We start from the raw sequence: 27,863 nt of genomic DNA, 5'->3' as shown, positions 1-27,863 counted from the left end.
AGCGATTTAGGACAAAAATATCGGGGAAATATGAAAAAAAACTAAACTTTCGATATAAAGGGGATCTCTGGTAAGCAAAGCCCCGATGGATTTTCAAAAAAACAATAAACGTACCGTCCAAAATAAGAACGTACTGGGTGGATTTTGAGGCTGAAAAAAATAAACGTACCGGTACGTTTATTTGGGAGATGAGAGTAGAGTTCCATGACCCCATACCTTCACCAGTTCATATTCTAGGCCTGTTAATTTGTTTAAAACAACTTATGTCAACAGTCCCCAATTATGTCCTCACAGTTTCTTATGTTACCTAGAGGGTATTCATGATCTACTCACGTTCCCTGGACTCTCTTCTGCAGTTCAGCCACGAGCCTGGGGTCAATCTCACAGGCAATCACCTACAGACAGACAAGTAAAGCTAAGTATTAAGGGCTAACAATCTCCGCCAACCTTTCCTGGAACTGCCATCTCGACAACGTTTCAGCCAAGGCCAATCGAACCTTATAGGAATGCTTCGTAGGAACCTGCGGATTGCCAGCGTGGAGGCGAAGGGGCGTGCATACATGGCATTAGTCAGGCCGTCTCTGGAGTACGCCTCCTCGGTATGGGACCCTCACACTGCCGATCAGGTGAGTAGGGTGGAGGCTGTGCAACGTAGAGCTGCCAGGTATGTATGCAACAACTACAAACGCACGGCCTCTGTAACAGCTATGCTTACTGATCTGGGATGGCAGCCACTTTCCCATCGCCGCAAAACAGCCAGGCTGACCACCATGTTTAAAATCCTTCACAACACCATCTCTGTCCCCCACACCTCTAGTCTCGTCCCAGCAGCTCGATGCTCCCGCCGCACTAATCATGTTTTCAAGCTGCAGACCATCGCGTGTAAGACCAACTACTACAGGCTCTCGTTCTTCCCTCGTACCACCAAAGAGTGGAATGACCTTGAGCCTAGTGTGGCGGAGGCGGAGTCCCTCTCCCAGTTCAAAACTGAGCTGGGACGGCATTCGCTGCATTGAGCTGCCCCCCGTCCTTGTATATATGTATATATATAATTTACTAACAACACTAAAGTTCCACTTGTCCAGTTCTTGCACATGTCCTTGTCTACCCCCCTTTCTACCCTCTGTTCGCACCTGTTACTAACACTTGCGCAGCTGCTAATAATCCGCCGAAAGGCGGGCTGAGTAGTATCAAAGATGATGATGATGAACAGTCAGGAGTTGGGTGGAAATGCACCTATTCAACCAACAATTATGTCAAAACAGCTCTGCTACGTATACATACATACTATATAGTGTATTAGGAATTGTACCGTGCTGAAAAGCTATATTGACATTAGTATTACATGTAAGTGCTAAAATGCTTCAATGGTTTCCTTCTCAAAAATTGATACAGAATACCGAATGGTAAAGCGATCAACCTGAGACTGAGGATGAAGTATGGCGATTTTCGGGTTTACATCAGCTATTACCGCAATGAGGCTTCGCTACAGCTTGCATATATGATATGATACTTTATTGATAATCAATAACCAAACTGGCATACACACATGCACAACTACACATGTATGTAAGAACAGAAAATACCATTGGATACCTCACCTTTTTCACCCTGTCTATCATCTTCATAGTGAGGTTCCCTGTTCCAGGACCAATCTCCAACACCGTGTCTGTGGGTCTTAGGGCTGCCTAAAGCCAGGATGAAACAAGCACTGTTATTGGATGCCAGTGACACAACAAATCTCAAATTCTAGTTGAGGTATGAGGACACAGTATTTCGCCGCGACCTCCGGAGTCTGTGACGTAGCGGTAAGAAAATAGTGCGCCCTAAACCTTGAACCGTGTGTAGAAACGTTGACATGAACGTCAGAGAGGCACAAACTTTACTGTATGGTAGTATAACAAGTGGGCTTTTAGATCGTAGGAATTAGATTGTGAAGTTTTCCCATTCGGCGTATAAATGCGCGTGACCTTTGCAGCTGCCTGCCGAGGTGAGTCGGCTGCAGTTCCGTGTGACCCCGTATGACCCCATATCAAAGTGACCATCAAATTGTTAAAAAAACATAACTTTTTTGGGATTTCAATTATTTTGTAGATCGTACCCTCGACTTCAACATATTCGTTTGTCGTGATTTTGTAGGGTACCCTACTAGTACTATGATTTTATCCACGGCGATGTGGGTCACTTTGTGGTCCTTAACTATAGAAACCCCCATAGGCCGAAAACTGTGTTCTGCTACCTTGAGATCACTAGTTTACTTCGCAGAATACATGAAAGCTATATTCGTAGTCAAGCCTCAGGATATTTGCTTTTTTTCATTCCATTCATTGTTCATAATGTATTTACTGTAAATCAACTTGTATCAGTTGCTGCACTGTCAAATGTGACATGACAAGTCTATATGCTTGTTGCTTACAGTCAGCCATCTGGGATGTGTATTGTGGACTGTGTATTGCAAGGAATGCTGGGACGGTTGCATATCCTCCTCTGCCACTGGTAAATACAGTAACATGAAGATCAGTCAAGGCCATAGAACACAGTATTAATGGGCGCCCCGTCCCCAATAGTAGTTTGGGTATGAAGTAGTGCGTCACGTTGCTTGAAAATGCCGTAGTTCTTCTTCTGTGCACGTTAGCGAGGCTGAAACTGTGAGTCGGCTGCAGTACTGTGAGTCGGCTGCAGTACGGTGACCTCCGTTGGGGGTCATATCAAAGTGGCGTTTAAAAGATCTAGAGAACGAGCCGGCAAATTTAACCTCATTTGCACATATTTTGAACCTTGAAGTCAAACATAATAAAATCTGGCACCCTAATTCTGCACCTTTCCATAAATTTTCAAGCGTCGAAGCTTCTCACTTTGGGATCCTTAACTATGTAAATCCCTATACTAGTAGGCGCAATACTGTAGCCTGGGTGCCAGCCTTTTTAGCTTACGTACGCTACCCGAGCTTGGGTAGCGCAGCGGAGCTAGGGTAGCGGACGGAAGCTAAAAAGGCTGGCACCCAGGCTAGCAATACTGTGGTCCGCAACCTCAAAAGGCACGCGAAAGGAAACAGACCTTTTCCACCATACTGTCCACGACTAGAGGGTTCTTCAGGATGTGCTGGCCAAACTGTTTGTTGAATCCAATACCTAGAACGGAACACAAGAGGTTTCAACGATAGGATCACAACAAACTTTATAAAGATTCGCATGCCAAGGCGAGCGCATGTGAATCGCCCCCCTCCCCACTTTTTTTCCTAGAAGAAACATCTACAAATCGAGCTATAACAGCAGCAAATAGTAGTTTACCTTGCTTCTGTACCTCCTGGTGTGTACGAGACTTCTTCGCGCTCTTTACTTTCGGCATTGTGAATGAAATATACCCTTTTTTTACTATATTTATGACCAGAACAACTCCGGACACGTTCGTCTGCTAATACCTCGACCTTTCACCTTTGGCCGTTTTGCGGTAGTGATAAAATGACGTAAAATCGAACAGGACGTAAGGTTTGGAAAGCTTTAGACACAGTCCCACATGTAAGGCTTCTCCGCATATTAGAGCGGTACGGAGTTGGGGGTAGCTTGAGAGATTGGATAAATGAATGATAATGAATGAAGACCTTTATTGTATATTCGTGCCCCGAGGGGCTAAATACAGGTCGTTTAACATAAACCTAACTAACATGTAAGTGACATACACAGTGAAATAAATACAGTGCATAGTTAAACATGACGTTACATGGTAGACGAAAGTGATAAGCTAAGCTAATCCAGTTGAGTCAACTTCTTCTCGCTTCTTTGTACATGTTGTTGTTTTTAATTGAAAGAAGGATATTGTGTGAATGGTGTGAAATTACCTTTGCCGAGAAGGATATATTGTTGCTAGTGTTTGTACATGTATGTGTGTATGTGTGTGTGTGTGTGGACGAACAGCATATGACTTGAGAAGGCCTGTGTGGATTGTCTTGATATTTGGTATGTTGGTAGGTCTTGATGAGACCTGGAAACTATTAGATTTTGGGGCCCCTAGCAGCTTCGTTATGTACTGCAGCGAAGCTTTCTGGTTTGATATCTCGTGTTCTGGACATGCCATGGTCTTAATTTATTTTTAGTGGTAGATAGCTCTTCGGGCAGAGTGTCATAGGTTTGGGCCCCCTAGCTTTTTTGGAACTGCAGGACCAGGATGAAAGAGAATGACTCAAGAAGGGGGTGACGAGGGGTCATAATATTTGGTACGTACATAGCTTGAATGATGATCTACATGATTAAATACTTATTATGTAAATCAGTATCTAATTTGTATAAATAATGAGGAAAGTTTATAAGTCCGCTGCAAATATATGATGGGTTTGCGGATTCGATGGGGTGGTCTACTAGGTGGGCTAGTGGGGTGGGCTACCTCAGCATTGTACCCTTTCTGGGCCTCAAGGCTATGCATGGGGGTTTGGCCTCTTATGGAATTTCCTTGAAGAGAAACTGGGTCAAGCTGTGGGTGGGCTAGAGGGAAGGCAACAGCTGATCATATGGCAGGTGGGGGGGGGGGGGGTAGATGTCAGCAATGAACTCCACCAAGACTGGTAGAAAAGCCATTTATCATAAACAAACTTCTAAGTACTCAGTATACAATAGGATGTAAGGGAAGAGGTACAAGGGGAAATAAGCTGGAAGTTGGATAGGGCAGCTAGGGAATGAGAGAGCCTTTGTTTGACAAAATTCAAAACATATGTCTCACATTTAGACATTTGTAAAAACATGGAGATTACTAATTAATGGTAACGTTACCTCCTTAACGTATGTACCTAAATGCATGTGCTTGTATACAAATGTAAAATGTATTTGTGATTATGTGTGTCAGTACATGAGTGTGGGTTGGAATGTTGTGTGTGTGTTTGTACAATGTTTAGTGTTGCTTTTGTTGCTCATTTCTTTCACAATGCTACTGTTCTGTTGGCTTGGCTTAGCAGTTAAGGAACAGGGAACATGGTCCTCCATGTTTAAAAATCTAAAGCTGGGGATAACAAACTCCTGCACGATGTAAATGTACGCTCATTGCTCACCTCCACCCCCCACTGTAGCATCCCCAAAGCAATATGATCAGTTGCATTCCTTCCGGCCCACCCACAGAGTGACCCATCTTTTCCTCAAGGCAATTCCATAAGAGGCCAAACCCCCATGCATAGCCTTGAGGCCCAGAAAGGGTACAATGCTGAGGTAGCCCACCCCACTAGCCCACCTAGTAGACCACCCCATCGAATCCGCAAACCCAATATATGATAGGACTCTCAAACATGTGACATGTAACTGAGGAAGAGAGAAATGCTGATAGATATTAACTATGCAGATGAAGACCTCATTTGCCTAATCAATGGAAAATACTATAACTCAAGATGGGTTCACTAAAGTGATGCTTTGTTTGATTAAACGATAATTATTCAAATCAGATTATTTAATGATGGAATTTCTTAAGCGTGCTGCGTTCAATGATGGGACTATTCTAATATGTGACATTTATAACTGAGGAAGAGAGGGGTGTTGATAGATAGACTCTGCTAATGAGGACCTAATTTGCATAATTAATGAGAAACTGCTATAATTCTATACTGGTAAATGACAGCAATTTCATACTTGCGGCAGTTGGAAGTTATGTAAATGTGAAAATCTTTGAAGATAAATTATGCCAATGAGAACATCATTTCTATAATTGATGATAAATGCTAGAATAGCCTTCTTTGTTAATTAATAAAGGTCATACTTGGGACAGCTTCTGTTATTTGGGTGGAGAAGATGATCCCCTGATATGATTTATAATCAATGAAAACCACTCATGATACGTCAGTCAGGTTAAGATCATTTGGCGAAGATATGAGGTCGTGGAACTCTCTTAACATAAATCCGTCATAGTTAATAGTTCAACTGCCTTGTATGTAAGTTGGCGTACATCGTACTGGTTGCAATTGTCGCGCAATAAAGTTCTTCTAGTTCAGGGCTGTCCAGCCATTTAATATTTGCGACTTGCACCGTACTGACCGTCTAACGGCTACTCGACCGATGATTTAATTAATGAATTGTTAGTTCACAATTGGTGACGTCAGATTCCGGCATTTTTAAACCAGAATGAAGAGGGCTTTTCGATCTGGTTTTCCTGAAGATAGTTGTTAAAGCTCACTGATTATAAGTCATTGATTCCTCGGGAAATTCCTGGAAACGAAATAGTTTTTCTGTTAACAATACACAGTACTAAATGCATGTAGGTTTGTGGTGATTTAACTTCACGGTGAGGAGAAAATGGAGTGTTCGCGGTGATTTTGAGTTCGCGATAGTACTCAGTCACATACTGCTACAGTGATGGAAACTCTGTAACCTTTTTTGGACAGCCAGCTGCAGTGCCGTTCTAAATCGCTATCAGACGTCTTGCGCTTGTTGGTCGCGTTGCTTTAATTGATTTCATCAGTGTGGATAACCAATGAGGGACAGACTCCAGGATGAGATCATTCTCATCAACCAATAGGGAAAAAGTGCACTCTTGTTACCAATGGAAACCCGGAATTCTCTACTTTGACGAATCACAGAGCAGTATTTTTCCGCGTGCTGTGTGCAGCGGGCCTTTACGTGGCCAAGCGGGAGGTCAGGGCGTCACTGCTGGGACTAGCTATCACCGAGGGAAGACCTTAGGCTTCTGCTGCCGTCAGCGCCGTGAGTCGACATGTTGAACACGGCAACGAGCTGGGATTCAACGTCACCGGTTATCAAGCGTCTGACCGCAACGGGAGCTTCGCGACAAGCCCGAAAAGAAGGCTTCCAGGGCCTGTGATCCAAGACGTGTCCCCGAGACCATCTTCGAGAACATGCGGTGTTTGTTCGTAAAGGTGATGTATTCCTTTGTGTTAACAAGTTACAGGCTGTTTTGATTTCTGGATGTGAAGAATGCTTTAACGCTAGAGAAGTCTTGTTCGTTTACTTGGTAGTCTGATTGTGAATTGAATGAAACGGTTAGGATTTGAAAATCATGGTCAGCTTATGCATGTCTGATTCTTTCGTTAATATGCAATGTCACAGAGAATTATGTCTGGTGATTTAGTCCTTTGTGTTGGCAAGTTAAACGTTTACCGACAGTTTCAAATTCTGGATATGAACAATGCTTTAATGCTAGTAAAGTCTTGGGGTTTTTTTCAGCTTATGCATGTCTGTTTCTTCCGCCAGGGTCTCAGACATGTCTAGACGGGCTACTCCGGGGCTACACCATCACTAAAGGCGCCATGTGACAACATCCAGTACATCACGAAGCCAAGGATGCGTCAAGCGAATCTACCGGCTTATCCACGAGAACCGTAACGGTTGTGTTCTTTTGTTAAAGTTGAAACGCCGGACAGCAAGGTCGAGAATTGAACTCGCTAACTTTAGGATATTCAATCGTCTTTTGTTTCGCAGCTCAAAAAGTTGTTACTCGTCTTGCTTGCTTCAACTTAGCTTGCTTATGTTACTCTGCATCATCCTAATTGATTATTTCACTTTCTTGCAGTTACAAAAGAAAGGGAAGCTGACATCTCTCAGCAGCTTCCAGGACCGCATTGATGCCATCAAGCCCGGATCAGCTACACCGATGGTTCGTGGTGGGACTATCCTGGGTGGGAGGTTGTCCGACGAGTGCGCCATCTCTACGGTGACGTCCAGGAAGACCGGTGCTCGTGTGTACGGCCCTGCAAGAGGACATGGCATAGTTAAGTATTACATGTTTTCATAGAATTAGGCTGGGACTGACTAATGTCATTGGCGTGGTAGGACGTTACAGATTTGTGATGTTCCATTTATAGCTTTAACTGAACGTACGGTTTCCTATGTGTACCTGAGACATTGTCGGCAGGGATGATCACAATCTCTTGGTTGATGGTAGGGTGCTTGACGTGTGTTTTGTTGACATCCTGAGTGATATTGCTGGAAGGGGTCGGGGCATTTTGTGAGTGATGGCTGCTTTTTCACACAGGGCTTCAGCCCGTTTCTGTGGTGTGCATGCTCGGTGTGTGGCTCTTTTGGTTTCTGTGACTGTGTCGGTGGCTGAGATTATACTCGGGGTGGCTGTGAAGTTCATTGTTTCAGGGACCGGGGACTTTCCTGGTTCTGTTGGCTTATGCCTGCTTGGGTTCTTCTCCCATCTGTTGTCCTTTCTGTTTATGTCGTGGTCGGTGGTTGCGGGGACCTAGACCACGACATAATTTGCCTTGTGTCATATCTTGGTGTCCCGACCTAAGACAATGACACAGGGCCAGAAAGGAAGGCAGGTGGTTGGAGAGCGTGGGTAGTTATGAGCCAACAGAACCAGGGAAATCCCTGATCTCGGGAGCATTGAACTTTGCGGTTTCTTCGAATGTAATCCCGGCCATCGGCATAGCCACAGAGATTGAATTAGTCATATATTCGGGTCTGTTTACCACAGAAACAGGCTGGAGCGCTGTGTGCAGAAGTAGTCGTTGCTCTCGAGATGTCTCGACCCCTCACCAGCAACAAAACTCAGGGTGTCATCAAAATGGACTCAACACCTTGCCATCCGTCAAGAGATCATGATTCTCTCGGCTGATAATGCTTCAGGTAGACAGAGGGGATGGTACATTTCTAGGCTGAACCTAGAACTGAAATGACAATCACAAATCAAGTTAACTTCCTGTCATGCCCCCAGCAGTCTGTAGATGAATTTCTTGTTAAGTGATCTTTTATTTTTGTCTCATCTATTTGCATTTTTTATTTTTGTCTCATCTATTTGCATTTTTTATATTTAGTAGATGTTGATATTGCCCATTTATGGTATGGAGGGTTGAGCTTTTGTAGCCTCCTATAAAGTCCTATTGAAATTTCGGCTACTTATATTAAGGCTTAGGCTGACGTTGGAACGCACACATACACACAAACTAATGCACACACACACACACACACACACACACACACACACACACACACACACACACACACACACATGTGGCGTCGCGGTGACACAGTGGCAGGGTGTTTGGCCCCAGAACCCAGAGGTACTGAGTTCGAATCCGGGGTACCCTGATCTGTCCCTTTGACGTTGTGTCCTTAGGAAAGGTACTTAACACGACTTTCCTCACTTCGCTCAGGTGTAAATGAGTACCTAGCTTCGGTTGGGGACGTCCCTCGGATAGGACGTTAAATGGAGGTCCCGTGTTTGAGGAGAGCCACACCTCGAGCACGTTAAAGAACCCACCGCACTTCAACGGTCTTCCAGGTGTGCGTGGTTCAAAACCTACAGTCCTATGGCGCGCAATAACACACAACACAAACACACTAACACATTAACAACTATCTGACAGATGACTTAGCCTTAACCTGCAAAATAACTTTCTTAAAGATTTGATTAGTCCAAAAAGGTTTCAAGCTACCGCTCTACCATGTGCTGACAATATCAACATCTATTACATACATTTTAGCATAGTAAGCATTTTCTGCTTAGTTAGGATTAGTTATTGGGTCCCAAACTGGCACTAAATGAATGTTCCCTCTCCCCACATCACCAGTTATCAAGTGTCACCACAACCGGGGCTTCGCGACGAACCTGAAGAAGACAACTCCCGGACCAGTACCAAGACGTCACCGAGACCATCTTTGAAGACATGCAGTGTTTGTTCTGAAGGTGAGACTGGCCGCTTACGAGTAGTCAGGGGCAATTTTTTATTAGTGTTCGGTTGGGTAGGAGTTATTCTGCAGTTTAATCCTTTAAATTGCAATTGGAGCCTCCTTATCCTACTTTTTTCAGCTGACTGTCATTGTGTTGGGCAATCTACTGCCCTTTGGTAGTACTTGACTGGATGATCTTCCATACACTTGAAATATCAAAGATATCTAAGCTTGGACTAGAACCTAGCTAGTGTTTCCTCTAGTACTTTCAAGCATCTTTGATTTCGCAGCGTCTTACGTTTAAATCTTGATGTGTACCATGGAAAATTAGGTGAACGGATCAAGAAATCACAAACATTCGGATCAAATGTCCTAATGCCTTTTACCTTTTTCTCTTTACAACATAGGACTAGAACGGACACGTGAATACTGAGCTGAGGGACAAATGCTGCTTGAAATCAAACATATGACAAGGTATTGTACTGTATAGTGTGAAAGCAGACTCACAACCCAGATTCTAATTAAAGGACAAGTCTTTGTCAATGTTCATGAATAATTTATTCCTTTGTGTTGGCAAGTTTAAGTTTACCAGTCTTTCAATTGCTGAATCTGAACAATGCTAACTGGAAAAGTCTTTATTTTTTATACTTGCTTGTCTGATTGTGAATTGAATGGCAGGATGTGAATATCATGGTTGGACTTTGTCAGCTGATGCATGTCTTTTTTCTGCTGATATCGCAGAAATGTCCGGACGTGTGCAACTCCGGGGCTGGGTACGGGAGATGCCAAGTGCCACCATCACTGGAGGATGGTACGTGACAACATCCAGTACATCACAAAGCCAAGGAGCTGTCAAGCGTATCTACCAGCTTATCTACAAGAGCTGCTGTTCTTTTCTTAAGGTGAGACGGACAGCAATGTCAAGAATTAAACACGCTTGTAATTTTTAGGATATTCAATTGTCTTCCATTTCGCAGCGCTTTACTCTCTACTTATGAACTCTACTTATGAATCACGGACATTTACCGGTAAACGAAATGTGTGCTTGAAAACATCCTGACTTATAATCAAATTTCTTAATACATTGTATTTTTCTTTTCCAACTTCGGACTGGATGAACAGTTTGGGTGTGGGGCAGCTGATACGTACGTGCAAATACCCTGGCCCTGCTGCAGAATTCCAAACTGAAGGGATTGGAGGAATAAATAAGGAGACTGCGGGATCAGCATCTGTGAGTAGATCCTGTACAACTTACTCTAGCCTGAACCAGCTATTTTTGACAAGTTCAGGCCATTGTCACTGACGTTAACTGTGTTTGTGGGGGTAATCCAATGCCCTTCGGTTGTACTTGATTGGATGATCTTCCATACACTTATAACAACAAAGATATACTAGTAAAAGCTAAGGACTAGAAGCTAACTGGCGTTTCCTCGAGTACGTTCAAGTGTCTTTGATTTCGCAGCGTTTTACGTTTTCATTTTAATGTGTTTCATGGGAAATTACAAACAAAGTACTCACAAACTTCCTGACATTCTGATCAAAGGTCCTAATGCATTCTATCTTTTTCTCTTTACAACTTAGGACTAGAAGAGACACGTGAATAGAATGAGCTGATGTGATGGACATATGCAGCTTCCACAGATATAACAAGGTATTGTACTGTATTGATCTGTATTGTGTGAAAGCAGACTCGGGTTTGGTACTTGTCATCACAATCCAGATTTTAATTAAAGAACAAGTCTTAAATTTGTCAATGAATGATTTATTCCTTTGTGTTGGCAAGTTTACAAGACTGTTGTAAGAATGGAGGATGTAAATATCATGTGTTTTTTTTTCTGTCAGCTGATGCATGTCTTTTTTTCTGCTGATATCGCAGAAATGTCTGGATGGACGTGTGCTACTCCGATCCGGGGCTGAGTAAGGAAAGTGCCAATCACCACCATCACTGAAGATGCTATGTGACAACATCCAGTACATCACAAAGCCAGCAAGGAGGTGTCAAGCTAATCTACCGGCTTATCTACAAGAGCTGCTGTTCTTTTCTTTGGGTGAGACTGACAGCAAGGTTGAGAATTGAACACGCTTGTAACCTTCATGATATTCAATTGTCTTTGGTTTCGCAGGGCAGTACTCTCGACTTATGAACTCTACTTATGAACCACTGACATTTCCCGGTTAACGAAATGTTTGCTTGAAAATGTCCTGACTTATAATCAAATGTATTTTTCTTTTCCAACTTAGGACTGGATGAACAGTTAAGGTGTGAAGCAGTGTATGTGCCCTGGCCCTGCTGCAGAATTCCAAACTGAAGGGATTGGAGGAATAAACAAGGAGACTGCTGGATTAGCACCTGTGAGTAGATCCTGTACAACTTACCCCAACCTTACCAGACTACCAAGTTTAAGCCATTGTCAATGACGTTAAACAGTTCAACTTTGCTATAGTATCATCACCTTTGATCACTTGAGATCAGTAACCAACAGTTTGACCAATTTAGGTGACATATTTGTGTCACAGGCATTTAAACTTCTTCTGCATGACTTCTGTCACCTTTTCCAATTCCTGACAGACAATAAGGCAACCTTCTGCCTTTTTTCAAAATATTGCAAGCAAAAAAAAAACATTAGTCTCCCTCATCTTAATTGATTGTAATTTCACTTTCTTGCAGTTACAAGAAGCTCAGACGTAATCTCAGCAGAGTCCAGGATCTTATTGATGCCATCAAACCAAGATCAACTTCATCGTACGCCATCTCCACGGTGACATCCAGAACGACCGGTGCTCGTGTGTACGCCCTGCCAGAGGACCTGAAATTGTTAAGTGTTTACATCATTGCAGAGTTGGGCAGGGACTGACTTGTCTTGGGGTGATAGGAAGTTACTTATTTTGTGATGTCGCATTTATAGCTTTAACTGAACGTACGGTTCCCTTTGTGTACCTGAGGCGTTGTTGGCAGGGATGATCACAATCTCTTGGTTGATGGTAGGGTGCTTGACGTGTGTTTTGTTGACATCCTGAGTGATATTGCTGGAAGGGGTTGGGCATTTTGTGAGTGGTGGCTACTTTTTCACACAGGGCTTCAGCCCGTTTCTGTGGTGTATAGGCTCGGTGTGTGGCTCTTTTGGTTTCTGTGACTGGGTCGGTGGCTGGGATTATACTCGGGGTGGCTGTGAAGTTCATTGTTTCAGAGAACGGGGACTTTCCTGGTTCTGTTAGTTTATGACTGCTTGGGTTTTTCTACTATCTGTTGTCCTTTCTGTTTATGTAGTGGTCGGTTGTTGCGGGGACCTAGACCATTACATAATTCGCCTTGTGTCGTATCTTGGAGTCCCGAGCTAAGACAACGGCACAGGGCCAGAAAGGAAGGCAGGTGGTTGGAGATCCTAACTAGTTATGAGCTAACAGAACCAGGGAAATCCCTGATCTCGGGAGCATTGAAGTTTGCGGTTTCTTCGAATGTAATCCCGGCCATCGGCATAGCCACAGAGATTGAATTAGTCATATATTCGGGTCTGTTTACCACAGAAACAGGCTGGAGCGCTGTGTGCAGAAGTAGTCGTTGCTCTCGATATGTCTCGACCCCTCACCAGCAACAAAACTCAGGGTGTCATCAAAATGGACTCAACACCTTGCCATCCGTCAAGAGATCATGATTCTCTCGGCTGATAATGCTTCAGGTAGACAGAGGGGATGGTACATTTCTAGGCTGAACCTAGAACCGAAATGACAATCACAAATCAAGTTAACTTCCTGTCATGCCCCCAGCAATCTGTAGATGAAGTTCTCGTTAATGACAGTTTGGGTCTATGCGGCGTACTGTATCGGTAGTCAAATGATGTACTGTACTGCGATGGCATCTAGCATTAGATCTAAAGCCTTTAAATGTAAGATGTTACACATGGATTTGCTTCTTGTGTTACATTCTTTACAAAAATGTCTTTCGTTCTTAATTGGTCTTTATAATTCGTGTATTTTTTGTGGCTTTTCTAGTATAAGACTGGCCACCTCAATTGTATTTGAAAGCAAAATACATTAGCTTTGAGATCAAACGTTTTCTTCCTCAGTTGTTTCAGTTGTAGTGCAATTTGTGCCTTTTTCTAACACATTGTACACTTTGCATTCTTCTGTTGTCAACAATTGCAATCAAATAAAGTTTAAAACCAGGTTTATGGTTTGTTTTACATTTGATTTTGAAAGAAAATGGATAGAATTTTTCCCTTCCCAACTTCCAACTGGCATGGATGGATGTTCCCTCCCCCATATCCTCACTCTGATGTGAAATGGATTTCCCTCTCTCTCCAATGAATGTATGGTCCCTCGCTGCTAGCTTCTGTAGTCTGTCCATTCTTTCCCAGATCGCTTAGCCCCCTGTAGAATGGATTGTCTCGCCCTTTCAACACCCTCAACCCCATGTGAAAGAGATGGCCCCTCCTAGACAGACGGCTGTACAGTACAGTTTCTATTTCACATTGTTTCTTCTTCACCACACCACACCCTAACCTTAAATGGATAGTCCTCCCTCCCCACACCCTCATCCGTATGTAAAATGGATGGTCTCTCTCTACCCAGAATTGGTTGGTCCCTCACTCCCTCTTCTAAAGATGTGCATGCAGTGTTTATTCGTGATACATATTTGGTAGTGGGCAGGAATTGATGAGACCTCCAAATAATTAGATTTTGGCCCCTAGTGACTTAATAAGGTTTTGATCCTGTTTTGATATTTCGTGTTCTGTACATGCTATGGTCGTGATTCTTGAGTGGTAGATACAGCTCTTTGGAAGGATATCAAGTCGTGTAGGTTTCGGTCCCCTAGAACTGTAGGAGCAGGTTTTCTTTCAGAATTTGAAAGGAAATAACTCAAGAAGGGGTTGACATATGGTCATAATTTTGGGTGTGTAGATAGCTTGACAGTGTTAAGTGAATGTCAACATCGTTGACTAAACAATATGCCACTAAGGACTGCATTGCCGGGGGACTTTGGCCATAGAGGGTAACATTCGCAGCCGCAGTTGCAATATTGGAGCCTCTCGCCGTAGCCGACTCCCTTCATACAATTGACTCTATTTGGCCAATTTCAACAATTTTCCCAGCAACCCGCGGAGGCTAGTAGAGCCTTATAATTAGATAAGACTACTAACGGGGGATGCTCTATAATGCTGTAAGTATGGGGTGGTGGGGGGGGGGGGGGGGGTCGTAAGTTCGGTCAGCTATTACTTCGTAACCATGAATGAGAAGGTAAAGTGGTTTCATTTCCTCAAATACCCACCAAGGGCCCTATCGTTTGAATGTAAAGTTTGAACATTCTGATAAAGAGATTGAATTTTAGACCGGAGCCATTACCCTATAATGCTTTAAGTATGGGGTGGGGGGCGTAACTTTGGTCAGCTATTACTTCGTAACCATGAATGAGAAAGTAAAGTGGTTTCATTTCCTCAAATACCCACCAAGGGCCCTATCGTTTGAATGTAAAGTTTGAACATTCTGATAAAGAGATTGAATTTTAGACCGGAGCCATTACCCTATAATGCTTTAAGTATGGGGTGGGGGTAGGAACTTTGGTCAGCTATTACTTCGTAACCATGAATGAGAAAGTAAAGTGGTTTCATTTCCTCAATCACCCACCAAGGGCCCTATCGTTTGAATGTAAAGTTTGAACATTCTGATAAAGAGATTGAATTTAAGACCGGAGCCATTACCCTATAATGCTTTATGTATGAGGTGGGGTGGGGTCGTAAGTTCGTAACTTGGGTCAGCTATTACTTCGTAACCATGAATGAGAGAGTAAAGTGGTTTCATTTCCTCAAATACCCACCAAGGGCCCTATCGTTTGAATGTAAAGTTTGAACATTCTGATAAAGAGATTGAATTTTAGACCGGGGCCATTACCTTATAATGCTTTATGTATGGGGTTTGGGGGCGTAACTTTGGTCAGCTATTACTTCGTAACCATGAATGAGAAAGTATAGTGGTTTCATTTCCTCAAATACCCACCAAGGGCCCTATCGATTGAATGTAAAGTTTGAACATTCTGATAAAGAGATTGAATTTTAGACCGGAGCCATTACCTTATAATGCTTTAAGTATGGGGTTTGGGGGGCGTAACTTTGGTCAGCTATTACTTCGTAATCATGAATGAGAAAGTAAAGTGGTTTCATTTCCTCAAATACCCACAAAGGTCACTATCGTTTGAATGTAAAGTTTGAACATTCTGATAAAGAGATTGAATTTTAGACCGGAGCCTTTACCCTATAATGCTTTAAGTATGGAGTGGGGGTCGTAACTTTGGTCAGCTATTACTTCGTAACCATGAATGAGAAAGTAAAGTGGTTTCATTTCCTCAAATACCCACCAAGGGCCCTATCGTTTGAATGTAAAGTTTGAACATGCTGATAAAGAGATTGAATTTTAGACCGGAGCCATTACCCTATAATGCTTTAAGTATGAGGTGGGGGGGGTGGCGTAACTTTGGTCAGCTATTACTTCGTAACCATGAATGAGAAAGTAAAGTGGTTTCATTTCCTCAAATACCCACCAAGGACCCTATCGTTTGAATGTAAAGTTTGAACATTCTGATAAAGAGATTGAATTTTAGACCGGAGCCATTACCCTATAATGCTTTAAGTATGGGGTGAGGGACGTTACTTTGGTCAGCTATTACTTCGTAACCATGAATGAGAAGGTAAAGTGGTTTCATTTCCTCAAATACCCACCAAGGGCCCTATCGTTTGAATGTAAAGTTTGAACATGCTGATAAAGGGATTGAATTTTAGACCGGAGCCATTACCCTATAATGCTTTAAGTATGGGGTGGGGGGGGGGGCGTAACTTTGGTCAGCTATTACTTCGTAACCATGAATGAGAAAGTAAAGTGGTTTCATTTCCTCAAATACCCACCAAGGACCCTATCGTTTGAATGTAAAGTTTGAACATTCTGATAAAGAGATTGAATTTTAGACCGGAGCCATTACCCTATAATGCTTTAAGTATGGGGTGAGGGACGTTACTTTGGTCAGCTATTACTTCGTAACCATGAATGAGAAGGTAAAGTGGTTTCATTTCCTCAAATACCCACCAAGGGCCCTATCGTTTGAATGTAAAGTTTGAACATGCTGATAAAGGGATTGAATTTTAGACCGGAGCCATTACCCTATAATGCTTTAAGTATGGGGTGGGGGGCGTAACTTTGGTCAGCTATTACTTCGTAACCATGAATGAGAAAGTAAAGTGGTTTCATTTCCTCAAATACCCACCAAGGACCCTATCGTTTGAATGTAAAGTTTGAACATTCTGATAAAGAGATTGAATTTTAGACCGGAGCCATTACCCTATAATGCTTTAAGTATGGGGTGAGGGACGTTACTTTGGTCAGCTATTACTTCGTAACCATGAATGAGAAGGTAAAGTGGTTTCATTTCCTCAAATACCCACCAAGGGCCCTATCGTTTGAATGTAAAGTTTGAACATGCTGATAAAGGGATTGAATTCTAGACCGGAGCCATTACCCTATAATGCTTTAAGTATGGGGTGGGGGGGGCGTAACTTTGGTCAGCTATTACTTCGTAACCATGAATGAGAAGGTAAAGTGGTTTCATTTCCTCAAATACCCACCAAGGGCCCTATCGTTTGAATGTAAAGTTTGAACATGCTGATAAAGAGATTGAATTTTAGACCGGAGCCTTTACCCTATAATGCTTTAAGTATGGGGTGGGGGTCGTAACTTTGGTCAGCTATTACTTCGTAACCATGAATGAGAAAGTAAAGTGGTTTCATTTCCTCCACGCCGAACTCGCGGTAGCAGCTAAGTGTACGCATGCGCAAGATTTGCGATGATGTAATGTGGCTGAGTTTCCATGCGCCACCATGCGGTCGCGTGGGCATACTGCAGGTGAAAAACTGCCCAAACCAGTTTTAACCAATCAAAGACCGCCTTTCGGGTCACGAGGTACCTTCTTTCTGGAATGATCCGGCAGCCATCTTTGTGGGCTTCTGTTTTGATCTGATTTCTCGCGTTTTTGACGGAATTTAACCATAATTGACTCATTTGAAGTGCAGAGTCGGTGAAGCAGCATGCAACAACTTCAGGAAAGGATTTTCACAGTTTCCTCGCTTACTTCATCGGTAAAACCACCGGAAATACTCAGCTGGATCGATCGTACGTCCACCAAGGAGCCATTTAGCACCAGTGTATTTTTTTCTGACGGGCTGGAGGTCGACGAAAAAAAGGTAATTTTCAGGATTTTTCCGCCATGTTACCTAATTTGCATATTCTACATCGCAATCATCATCGAATATAACCGGGTAAAGTAGGCGTATATGGGGATATTTCAGTGAATTTACGTTTAAACATCTGTTATTGTCGAATGGAAGACGTAAAATGGTTTCAGGGTGTGTCGCAACACCGATATAGTATTTACTGCCCCCCTCCCCCTTTCACTTACATCCATGCCACAAATTATCATGCTAACCAAAATCAAAGGTCTTACTTCTCTCTTGAAAATCCCATGTTTAATTTACAATTTTTACAATTCTAACAGCATAGTTTATTTGAGTCATCAATCATAACACAATAAAGAGCACACCTCACAATTTTACTATCTATAGTATATACAAGTATGTAAAGGTTTAAGCATAGTAGAAAATCATTCAATTTGGTATTGTCAAGGGTATTATCGTTTGACTGGACATTCCCAGTACAACAGGACTTTGAGCCAATCAGCTTTAGAAGTAACTAAATATGGTAACTTGATAACAACAGGGTATTATCTAACACTGTAACAGTAACACTGTTCTCAGGAACAAAAGTTGATAACGTACAATGTTTACAAATATCCTACAAAGTTTATTAACAATAACATGCTGTAGCACCCCCTAGTCAGGCAAGTGGCTAATATGCTCTAGATACAAAATTCCACTTATCATCACTTCAGAACATGTTTGTACATCTGAATGTTGTGATTGATACTCCTAGTTCTAATAGTATATATTATGTCATGATTGCTGAACATGATAGGACTAATTCTCTTTTCTCTTTTTTCTCGGCACAGGGTCGGGAACACCACCAGTATGGTCGGGGCTCACACCGATGAGATGGTTCTTCAGGGTCGAGTTAAGCTTGGCCACTGGATCGGCTATGCCGGATGTTGTCCTTCCAATGTTGTTGAACAAGGCATGGACCTGCTCCAAACCCTGCTCACCAAGGAAGCCCAAGCCGAACCTCCATTTTCGAACACAAGGTACTACATGATGCTCAAGCATGTGCATCTTGATGGGTACCGACCCATTTGGTACTTTCTCCCTGTAGTACGTCATAAATGCTGTGATGGCTGTGCCTGGAATAGGTTAGATAGAAAGACTTAATTATTAAAGATAATATCAACACATCACTTCATCCATTACAATAATAGTACCACACCAATTTAATAAGAGAATTAAGGAATCTCTTACCTAGCTCATCAATTGCACTGTCATCCATTTGTCCAGCATGGGAATACTTCTTGTGGCAAGAAGCAAACAGCTCAAAAAGTTGACGGTACTTTTGAGCTGTTTCTCTTGCCTTTGGAACCAGGGTAAGAGGCAGGTCATCATACCTCTCCATTATGTCTGTCACAACGGAGGTGATGACTGCTGTCAGCTTTTTGATGGATTCGTCCTGTGTATGTAAATGAACTGTCATCAGAATAGATTCGAAATTCGTAAATGATGGTTTGTTGTAGAAACAAAACACTGAAAATTGTTATCAAGTACTTGCCTGAAGCATAGTGTTGACATGGTTGCCTATGAACGAGCCGCTGTGGTAGGCTTGTCTTTGCACGTGCAACTCCTGAAGCGCAGGGTCTAGCTCAGATGTTATTGGACCCTGCCCTACCTTCACTGACGCTTTTTGTCGTAGCTCGGCTGCCCCTTTCCTCTGCATGAGTAATGAAATAGATTAAAATTAAGTGCAATGATAGTATACAAGTATAAGTCTAAAATTTGTATATCTGACTTCTTATTATTATACTAATTTATAGTGTGCACATGCTTACCAGCTTATCTTTCTCCACGCATAGGTCTTTGATGGCACTGCAGGCTTTCTCGAACTCAGCGTCTGCCATGTCAGTATCAGCGCTAGGCTCCACAAGGTCAGTAAATGCCTGCCACCCCAGCTGATTCTCCTCCTGCTCCAGCTTCTCCTCAAGGGCGTCAGCTTTCTCATCCAGGCCTCGAGCTTCATCGATGGCAGCCACGTACGCCTTGAACTTCCCAAGGTGCTCGTCTGCCAACAGTTCCTCCTTGGTGACCTCACCTTCATCCAAGACTGTGGAGAGGTATGTCTGCAGCTTCAGATCAATATCGTGCAGCTCACTCTCCATCAGCTTGAACAGCTTGAGGTAGATGCCCAGGCTGATATGTAGACCAGGTACCACAACCTGTAAACACAGACATGGAGGCTTAGACTATTTGAGATATGCCAGGGAATAGGATAATTTAAAAAAAGATGTAATTCTGTGTGTGTGTACAAACTTACCTGGTCTATGGGCACTTCAAACATAACTGGCGCGATGGCATTGTGGTACTTCTTGGCCAGCTTAAGGTTTCCTTTGCCCTCAAGGAGGAACTTCTTGTGGTTTTCAGCCAGGCTTTCCAGGTTTCTTGGGGGGATTATTAATCTACAATTGTCGGTGTCTTTAATTTCATCTAGGGTGATATCACACCACAAACAAGGATGAGTTCCTGTGGTAGAAAGATAGCACAACCTCAGTCAGAGAGACTAGTTAATACAAAAATACTATGGTTTTAACCTACATGTAGTGTAAGTCAAACAGGTCATTTATTGTTCAACATTATTCAACTTATTTAATTTCCTTACCACAAGCACCAGATAAGCCATACCACAGGCACAGGTATGCATAGTCCCCAGCTGGGAAGAGGCGGAGGGAGAATTCATTCCCGTCTTGGCACCTGCAACACAAATTTGATTCAACATTATCATGGGGCGATGGTAACATGCTTATACCAAAGAAAGGGAGATCTTTTCGTCCATACTCACATTGTGTAAATAACAAGTGTCTGAAAGTTATCTTTTTGGCATGCTCCTAAGTCATATGTGTATAACAGATGTTAACGTACGTCCATTTTAACTGCTGGAGATCCTTGATCTCTGTGGCAAACCTGCTGGTGGCAAGGTTGAGGTTCTCCCTACTGTCTTTTGCATTGAAGATGCAAAAGACAGTGGTGTTGCTCTTGGAGTTGGGCCGCTCCTTGTTGAGAATCTGGAATGCCATTTTGAACGACCCTCCTCCATGATCTCCCCCAACCTTGACCCAGATTTCCTTTTCTGGGATTTTCCCCGCGTGCCAGGTTAGGGTGCTGTAAAGAGTGAATATGTCTTGTAAGTTTCACTGTCAAAAATGTAATTCAAATGTTGGCATGAAAACATGTTTGAACTTTGAAGGCCAAAGTCAGTTTCTTACCCTGCTGTCTGGTTTCTTTTCAGGTTGTCGAAGATAGCATCCTGTAAAGAGATTACATAGGCGCAAGGCAGAAGCTCCACCGTGCTGTCTTTGGCCCCCTTCACAGAAAAAGGTAATTTTTCTGCAATTGTGGGAATCTTGGAGAGAAGCTGTGTAGCAACAGCCCTGGATGCTTTTTCACTCTCCATACTCACGCCATATCCTTTAAGCCACCTGTAACATAACACAACAGAACACTGTGTTTAAACTGAGTTAATCACATATATGTCCTTTAAGACAGTGATAAAGAAAATGTTTGTGTTCAGGCAAAGATTTGTGTTGTTGATGTACCTTCGAAGTTTCCTGCACTGATTCCAATTCATCCCAATGTCCACCTTTGCTGCCAGCAGGTGCCCAGTTGGAATGCGGACCTGGTCCAGCTTCAGCTCCTGCAGCATCTTCTGCAGCTCATGCCGAGAATGGATCTTGAGTTCTTCCTTCATCAGTGCAGCAGGGTCCCCACGACTGACCTGGTCCCTTACACCCTGCATGAACTTGGCGTGTTTTCTTATGGTGGATGGTGCTGCCTCACTAGCAGTTTTCCGGGGCTTTGGTACATGTACTAGTTTCAGGGGCTAGACAATTAAAAAAGGAACAAATATCACCGACTGAAAGCCGCAATGGAATGGAAACCATAGTAGTCATTTTTGTTGTCAGACATTGCAGCCAAACATTATTTTTAGATTGTTATATTTGAGTGCTAACTTGTGAAAGTATATGTAATTCTATTTAGACCAACTTTGTAACATGCAGTTCAAGTATCATTCCAATAGAAAGTAAGTAATGTACGTGTCATAAAAGTTCACCTTTCTTTTTCTCGTAGTATCATGTAGAATACAAAATAGGTTCCATACCTGTCCTCCAGTTTTAACTAGAACACTGCCCTTGTCTGTGCTCGTCTCTGCCTTGCGACGGTATAATGCTGTAAAAGTATCTTCTTGCTCTGCTGTTAGCGGACCTTCTTCATTTATGTCAATGGTGACTTTGCCATAACCTGTGCTGGAGGGTGGGGCAGCCCCAGGCACAATTTGGCTTGAAGAAGGTGAAGATGTAGAAGGAGCAGATGATGTAGAAGGAGTAGATGATGTAGAAGGAGCAGATGATGTACAAGTAGATGTGTTGCTTAGCGTAGGGTTCGAAGATGTCACTACACTACTAGTTGTAACAGTAGGAGGATTAGATGCCACTGGGGGTACTACAAGAATGACTCGGACAGGCTGCAGGGAAGTATGTGATGCAGGAGTGGAAGAGGGGCCCACTGTGACTTCTGCTTTCGAGTTGCAGTCAAGGTGGTGCTTAAGTTGTTCCAACCTTAACTGAGATGAACAGTTTTTGCAGCTAAATGTCAACTGAGTGTAGCAACTCCCCCAGGTTCTATGGACGGGTTTCAGGTCTGTTTGCATTACTTGTGCTTTGCAGATAGCACAGCCAATAGTATTTGTTTTTCCTATCTCAAATGATTTTTGTATACACTCAAAACAGAAAATGTGAGCACAGGGGGTCTCAATAGGAAGATACAAAAATGACTGGCAGATACCACATGTGTAAGCAGAAAGGTTACAGATGGGTTCAAACCTAGCCTCATCATATGGATAGTCATCCAGCTTGTCAAGCAATGTCTGAAATAGTTCCTCTGACAATTTGGCAGTACCTGTACTCTGCTCTTGTTCAACCTTATCATCTGTAGCCTTAGGTGTCTTCATCTTTGGTCTACCTGGGGACCTTTTCTTCACAGTTCTACCACCTCGAGCAAGTGACGCAACTTTTTTACAGGTGACACACTCATCACCCCACCAGTGCGGGTACCAAGACTCACGCTTTGGTGCCTGCGTAGAGGGTGGCTTGTGCAATATTAACTTGCACCGATGGCAGAAAAAGGGGGGGTGTTTGTAGCTCTTGTCATTTTCAACATTAACATTCCAAACCTCCTGAATTTTCTTCACATAGTCAATGCAAGCTCGTGGTTTTAAGTGGTTTTTTTTGTCCGTCTTGGTCAAAACAGACTCGCCACAGAATCGGCAGAGTTTTGATAAACTCTTTACATGTTCAAGACCAAAGTTGGCAGACATGATGAAGGGTTGAAAAAGTACAGGCCAATACTTTCTATGATAGTAAAACTAGGTCCGAAATGTGCAAGGAAGGTTTCTATTGTGGATAGGGTGAAGGGGGTGGGGGGGGGAGTCCCTTCATGTACACTGTGACCAGAATATATGTCTCAATATATGTATTATGACAAAGAAATGTTCATCTCTTGGTGTTTTTTTGGTTACTTAATGCATAATACTTGTCTCTAAATGCAGTTAGACGTAGTATAAGGAGGTAACAAACAAGAAATTGGCTGTGACCTAGATACTGGACAGGTCAGTCATGCACACCCACGTGTCTGAACTGACATTTTCATCAACACATAGAAGAAAGGGAAAAAATACAATGGTAGAAGTAATTATATCATAGGGTAGATAAAAGTATGCCTTAGACAAAGAGTAGAAAGATTACCATGTTTCAAGTGACAGAAAGGGTGAAAAGAGCAGTTGAAAAGACGCAAAATCAGAGGTCAGCCGGCACACATGGGCAAGTGTGTCTGGGATTTTAGGAGTGATATCCCCAAAGGTGACTCATGGGGTCACTGGCCTTCCAGAGGGCAGGGCTTAAATTTTTGTAAGACAGCTACTTTAGGGTTGATGAATGGTTTCATCCTCCCCAAAGACCATGGTTACAAGGAGTAATCAGCTGTTGCTAGGGGCTGGGTAACAAGATCTCGCAGTATCACGCGGGGAGATCTCGCGAGGCTAATCTTGCGCAGGCGCACACTAAGAAATGCAATCTGGTATACCCAGACCATCCGTGCCTCAAATACCCACCAAGGGCCCTATCGTTTGAATGTAAAGTTTGAACATTCTGATAAAGAGATTGAATTTTAGACCGGAGCAAGCGCCATTTTGTATCCTAGACTAAAATTGCCCTTTGCTAACACAACTTTTGAACTTGTTTCCTGCACAGCGGTGTGTAATTCTACTTCACAGAAAAAAATCAATTCACTTCAAGTTATGCAAAATAAGGCGGGAAAACTCATTCCGGAATCTAACCGCATATCGATCCGGGAAATGAATTGTGTGTTATCGTGGCAGACTGTTTCGGAGAGACTTTACATCAGCAACATGTGCACTTTCCACAAAATTCTCTTTTTCAACCAACCTTCCACTCTTTACAACAAACTACATCTCGTATCTCATCAACACACGTACAGCACAAGATCCGCAAAACGCAATGACTTCAAACTATCCGAACCAAAAACAACATCTACAACAAAGTCCTTCCTGTACCGGTGCGCAAAATCCTACAACACTCTTCCACAACACATCAGACCATCTGCTCCATCCTCCTTCAAACTACTCATCAAAGACAGACTAAAAACGGACTCAAACATTCTGAACTGGTAGAAAATTGAAATTGTGTAGATACGTATATACTATGTAATGTTATGTGTATGTGTACCAATGTTATGTGTAATTATGTATTACTATATGACTCCAGGTAGAGAGTAGTGAATTGCATCAGTGCAATTCACTAATGGATGTCATTTTAACAATAAAAAATTAATAAACCGCGCAAACGTTCGATACCCGTGTTCTGGACCGGGTGATAATATACCGTATTTAAAGTTGTAGATTTGTGTTAGAGCTTGTATTCCTCAGACACAGTAATTGAAGTAATTATAGACTAAAACGTCCTGTCTGTATCACCTCAGCAGTTAATCACAGGACGATACGTCCGCTCAGTTTTCCCTCAGACGGTAATTGCGGAGATTGCCAGCGGAGACAACGTCGATTTTGACCCCTGCGATTCCGGCACCGCCCCTTAGGGGTCAACCTAAAGAAACAAACCGCAGGACAATATTTCATCTGACACTATGCAATCATGTTTTTCACCTGCTGTCTACAAAATTGCAGTCGTTTCTTATTTTGAAAATTGATAGTAATTGGTAGGTTTGTTTGTGTGTTGAGTTTAACCCTATCCAGACTGAGCTTTTTTGGTATATCTGGGACTGGGGGGGGGGGGGGGGTGATTCGTCACCCCCCCTCATAATTTCCGAACGGTATGGTGTATCATCACTAAATTTGTAGGGAGTGATATTCACGTCAAGTTTTATAATTCCTGTAATTTTGGTGACGTTATGACGTAATATGACGTAATTATGACGTCATCGATGTGATTTTATTGGCTAAATAGGGAATTCCCGTAATATCTAAAGGAATCAAACAAAACGGTTTGTATTATTCATGTTAAGGTATGCAAAGACATACAACGTCAATGGTAGGTACGTTGACGTCAAAATGACGTCATAGAATGGCGTCATGTGTTGTTAGCGATCCCTTGGGATCCGCCATCTTGGATCGGCCATTTTGAAATTTTTAAAAATCCTTTTTTTCCACTTATGACCCCAAAGGACGCTGAAAATAGAATAAAAACGTTAATGTAAATGTTTCTGATAAAGAAAATGTCAGGTATGGACGATTTTAAGGGCGAAAAAGCCTGCTGATACCTGAAATAGTGATATAGTCCGCCATCTTGGATTTTGGCTGATTACGTCATCAAATGAGCATAAATTATGAATATCGAATCAGAAAAGTTACATCTAATTACATGTTATGTTATACATGAAGGAAAACTAGTGTAGTTGTGCAAGAAAACCCGAGAAATATCATTGTTTTCAAAATATTAGTGATTATTGCATAAAATGCCAATCAGAAACCCGTTGCCATGGCAACATGTAAAAATGATAAACTTAAATCATTATTATAAAATTGTTGCCAACAAAATTTTAGGAAAAGTCACCAAGTTTGGTTGTCCTAGCACACATCGTTCGGCAGTAATACGATGTCGAAGTTGGCGCGGGCACTTTTAGCCCCCCCCCCCCCCAGTCTGGATACTATTAGGGTTAAAACAGGGAATTTGTATCCAAACAAATAAACCACAGTTTTCTCAAAGTTGTTTGTGTAAATCAAGAAACGGCAACGACAACGACAAAACAATTTGTAGTTGCGTCCTAAACAACTGGAGAAGTGAAATAGCTTTTTAAAACATTTTAGATTATTACCTTCGTCGACGAAGTTTCGTCAAGAAGGTTATTCGTTGATGCTTGTCTGTGTGTCTGTTAGGGAACAGAATAAGTCGAGAACGCCTGGATGGTTTGTTTTCGTAGTTGGTGTGTCGGTGTGTATGTGGGAAATCTCAAGATGATTAGATTTTGGGCGAAGTGTTTTGCATCATTAACGAGAAAAGTGTAAAAATGTGTTAAATTGTATGCTGAAGTATGTGTACGTGTTGGCTGTGTTGTTTCAAGGCGTCATGGATAGGGGTAGAGGTCCTGAGGGGTCATGTCACAGTGAAGGCAGGAAACGTCAGTCACTCGGACAAATTGGCTGTCAGCCAGCTGTAGGCATTGGTAAGGTATAAGCAGCAGAAAGTGGTGTAATATGGATTACAGGATGTAGTCTGAAAGTTATTACCTTTGCTGAGAAGGTTATATTTTACTGAGCATGTCTGTGTGTCTGTTAGTGAACACGATAAGTCGAGAATTCTTGGATGGATTGCCTTGGTATTTGGTATGTTGGTAGGTCTTGATAAAACCTGAAAATGATCAGATTTTGGGCCCCTTAGCGGCTTGTTACGGTACTGCAGCGGAACTTCCTGTTTTGATAACTCGTGTTCCGGACATGCTATGGAACTGATTTTTGAGTGGTAGATAGCTCGTTGAATAGAGAGTAAGTGGTTTAGGTTTGCGCCCCCTAGCAACTTTTTTTGAACTGCAGGGGCAGGTTTTGCTTCAGACTTTGAAAGGGAATTACTCAAGAAGGGCTTGGTGGAAGGTCATACATTTTTGTAAGTACATAGCTTGAGTGCTGATGTACATGATTAGACACTTATTATGCAAATCAGTATCTAATTTGCATAATTAATGAGGAAAGTTTATACATCCATCGATTTCCATGATAGGACTCTCAAACATGTGACATATGTAACTGAGGAAGAGAGAAATATTAATAGATATCAGCGTTACAAATTAGAACCTCATTTACATAATTAATGAGAAAAAACTATAACTCGAGATGGTCTTGATGGATGGTCATGATTTTTGGTATGTAGATAGCTTACGTGATGCTTTGTATGATTGGATGATAATTATGCAAATCAAATTCTAACTCGCATAATTAATGAGGCGATTTTAAAAATCTGCTGTGTTCCATGATATGACTATTCAAATATGTGACATTTGTAACTAAGGAAGAGAGGAATGTTGATAGATAGGAAATATGCAAATGTGGGCCTAATTTGCATAATTAATGAGAAACTACTATAATTCCATACTAGTAAATGACGGCAATTTCATACTTGTGGCATTAGGAAGTTGTGTGAATGTGAACACCATTGAATCAACTTATGCTAATAAGATGGGAGCTTATTTGCATAATTGATGATAAATGTTAGCATAACCTTCTTTGTTAAGCTCATAGTCATAACAAGGAGGTTTGGGTGAAGGTGATCAACTGGTATGATTGATGATTGGTGAAAAACACTCAGTCATATAGGTCAAAATCATTTGGCGAAGGTATAAGGTCGTAGAACTCTTGTTACATTTAAGAAAGCGTCATTCTTCGTCCTCAGTCTGAGGTTCAACTGCTTTACCTTGTTTTGCAAAACTACGAAAACCACGCTCTCCTTTTTCAGCACTTGGTTCCAGTGCTGAAAGTGTATACCGGCAT

The 27,863-nt window shown here is 42.3% G+C and overlaps 3 protein-coding genes and 1 long non-coding RNA gene across 6 annotated transcripts in view; 1 reads left to right on the top strand and 3 right to left on the bottom strand.

Moving 5' to 3' along the window:
• The window catches only part of LOC136444492 (probable dimethyladenosine transferase), a 78,956-nt gene extending 75,501 nt beyond the window's left edge, over positions 1-3,455 (bottom strand). Inside the window, exons 1-4 of the mRNA XM_066442058.1 lie at positions 3,291-3,455; positions 3,058-3,131; positions 1,602-1,688; positions 334-395 (exon numbers count right to left, since the gene is read on the bottom strand). Of these exons, the coding sequence (XP_066298155.1) occupies positions 334-395; positions 1,602-1,688; positions 3,058-3,131; positions 3,291-3,348 (281 nt within the window). The 5' untranslated portion in view covers positions 3,349-3,455. The remainder of the gene's footprint in view (positions 1-333; positions 396-1,601; positions 1,689-3,057; positions 3,132-3,290) is intronic.
• A 3,159-nt stretch (positions 3,456-6,614) lies between these two features.
• LOC136444663 (uncharacterized) lies at positions 6,615-13,772 on the top strand. 3 transcript variants are annotated; one of them, XR_010757303.1, is made up of 7 exons: positions 6,615-6,847; positions 7,182-7,309; positions 7,501-9,624; positions 10,016-10,082; positions 10,350-10,510; positions 11,850-11,960; positions 12,277-13,772. It is a non-coding gene; the product is annotated as an uncharacterized lncRNA (long non-coding RNA). The 3 variants fall into 3 exon arrangements; XR_010757301.1 differs by having other exon boundaries at positions 7,182-7,315; XR_010757302.1 differs by having other exon boundaries at positions 7,182-7,355.
• Positions 13,773-18,462: 4,690 nt separating this feature from the next.
• On the bottom strand, positions 18,463-21,590 carry LOC136444557 (uncharacterized). The gene is made up of 9 exons (XM_066442162.1): positions 21,391-21,590; positions 21,061-21,273; positions 20,717-20,956; positions 20,457-20,548; positions 20,115-20,320; positions 19,633-20,016; positions 19,356-19,514; positions 19,052-19,256; positions 18,463-18,936 (listed from the first exon to the last, which is right to left on the bottom strand). The coding sequence occupies exons 1-9, from the start codon at positions 21,588-21,590 to the stop codon at positions 18,620-18,622; spliced, it is 2,016 nt and encodes a 671-aa protein (XP_066298259.1). The 3' UTR covers positions 18,463-18,619.
• A 1-nt stretch (position 21,591) lies between these two features.
• LOC136444558 (V(D)J recombination-activating protein 1-like) lies at positions 21,592-23,942 on the bottom strand. The gene has a single exon (XM_066442164.1). The coding sequence runs from the start codon at positions 23,166-23,168 to the stop codon at positions 21,861-21,863; it is 1,308 nt and encodes a 435-aa protein (XP_066298261.1). The 5' UTR covers positions 23,169-23,942; the 3' UTR covers positions 21,592-21,860.
• Between the last annotated feature and the right edge of the window lie 3,921 nt (positions 23,943-27,863).

The sequence above is a fragment of the Branchiostoma lanceolatum genome, chromosome 11 (assembly GCF_035083965.1).
Source record: "Branchiostoma lanceolatum isolate klBraLanc5 chromosome 11, klBraLanc5.hap2, whole genome shotgun sequence".
Classification (NCBI taxonomy): domain Eukaryota; kingdom Metazoa; phylum Chordata; class Leptocardii; order Amphioxiformes; family Branchiostomatidae; genus Branchiostoma; species Branchiostoma lanceolatum.
The sequence above is the reverse complement of the archived record's forward strand: the minus strand, read 5'-3'. Positions and strand labels throughout refer to the sequence as shown.

Coding starts and splice junctions, on each gene's coding strand:
- LOC136444557 (XM_066442162.1), bottom strand. CDS start 21,590: ATGCAGGGTGTAAGGGACCAGGTCAGTCGTGGGGACCCTGCTGCACTG. Junction 21,274..21,390: donor CAGTGCAGGAAACTTCGAAG/GTACATCAACAA, acceptor GTTATGTTACAG/GTGGCTTAAAGGATATGGCG. Junction 20,957..21,060: donor AAAAGAAACCAGACAGCAGG/GTAAGAAACTGA, acceptor CACTCTTTACAG/CACCCTAACCTGGCACGCGG.
- LOC136444558 (XM_066442164.1), bottom strand. CDS start 23,168: ATGTCTGCCAACTTTGGTCTTGAACATGTAAAGAGTTTATCAAAACTC.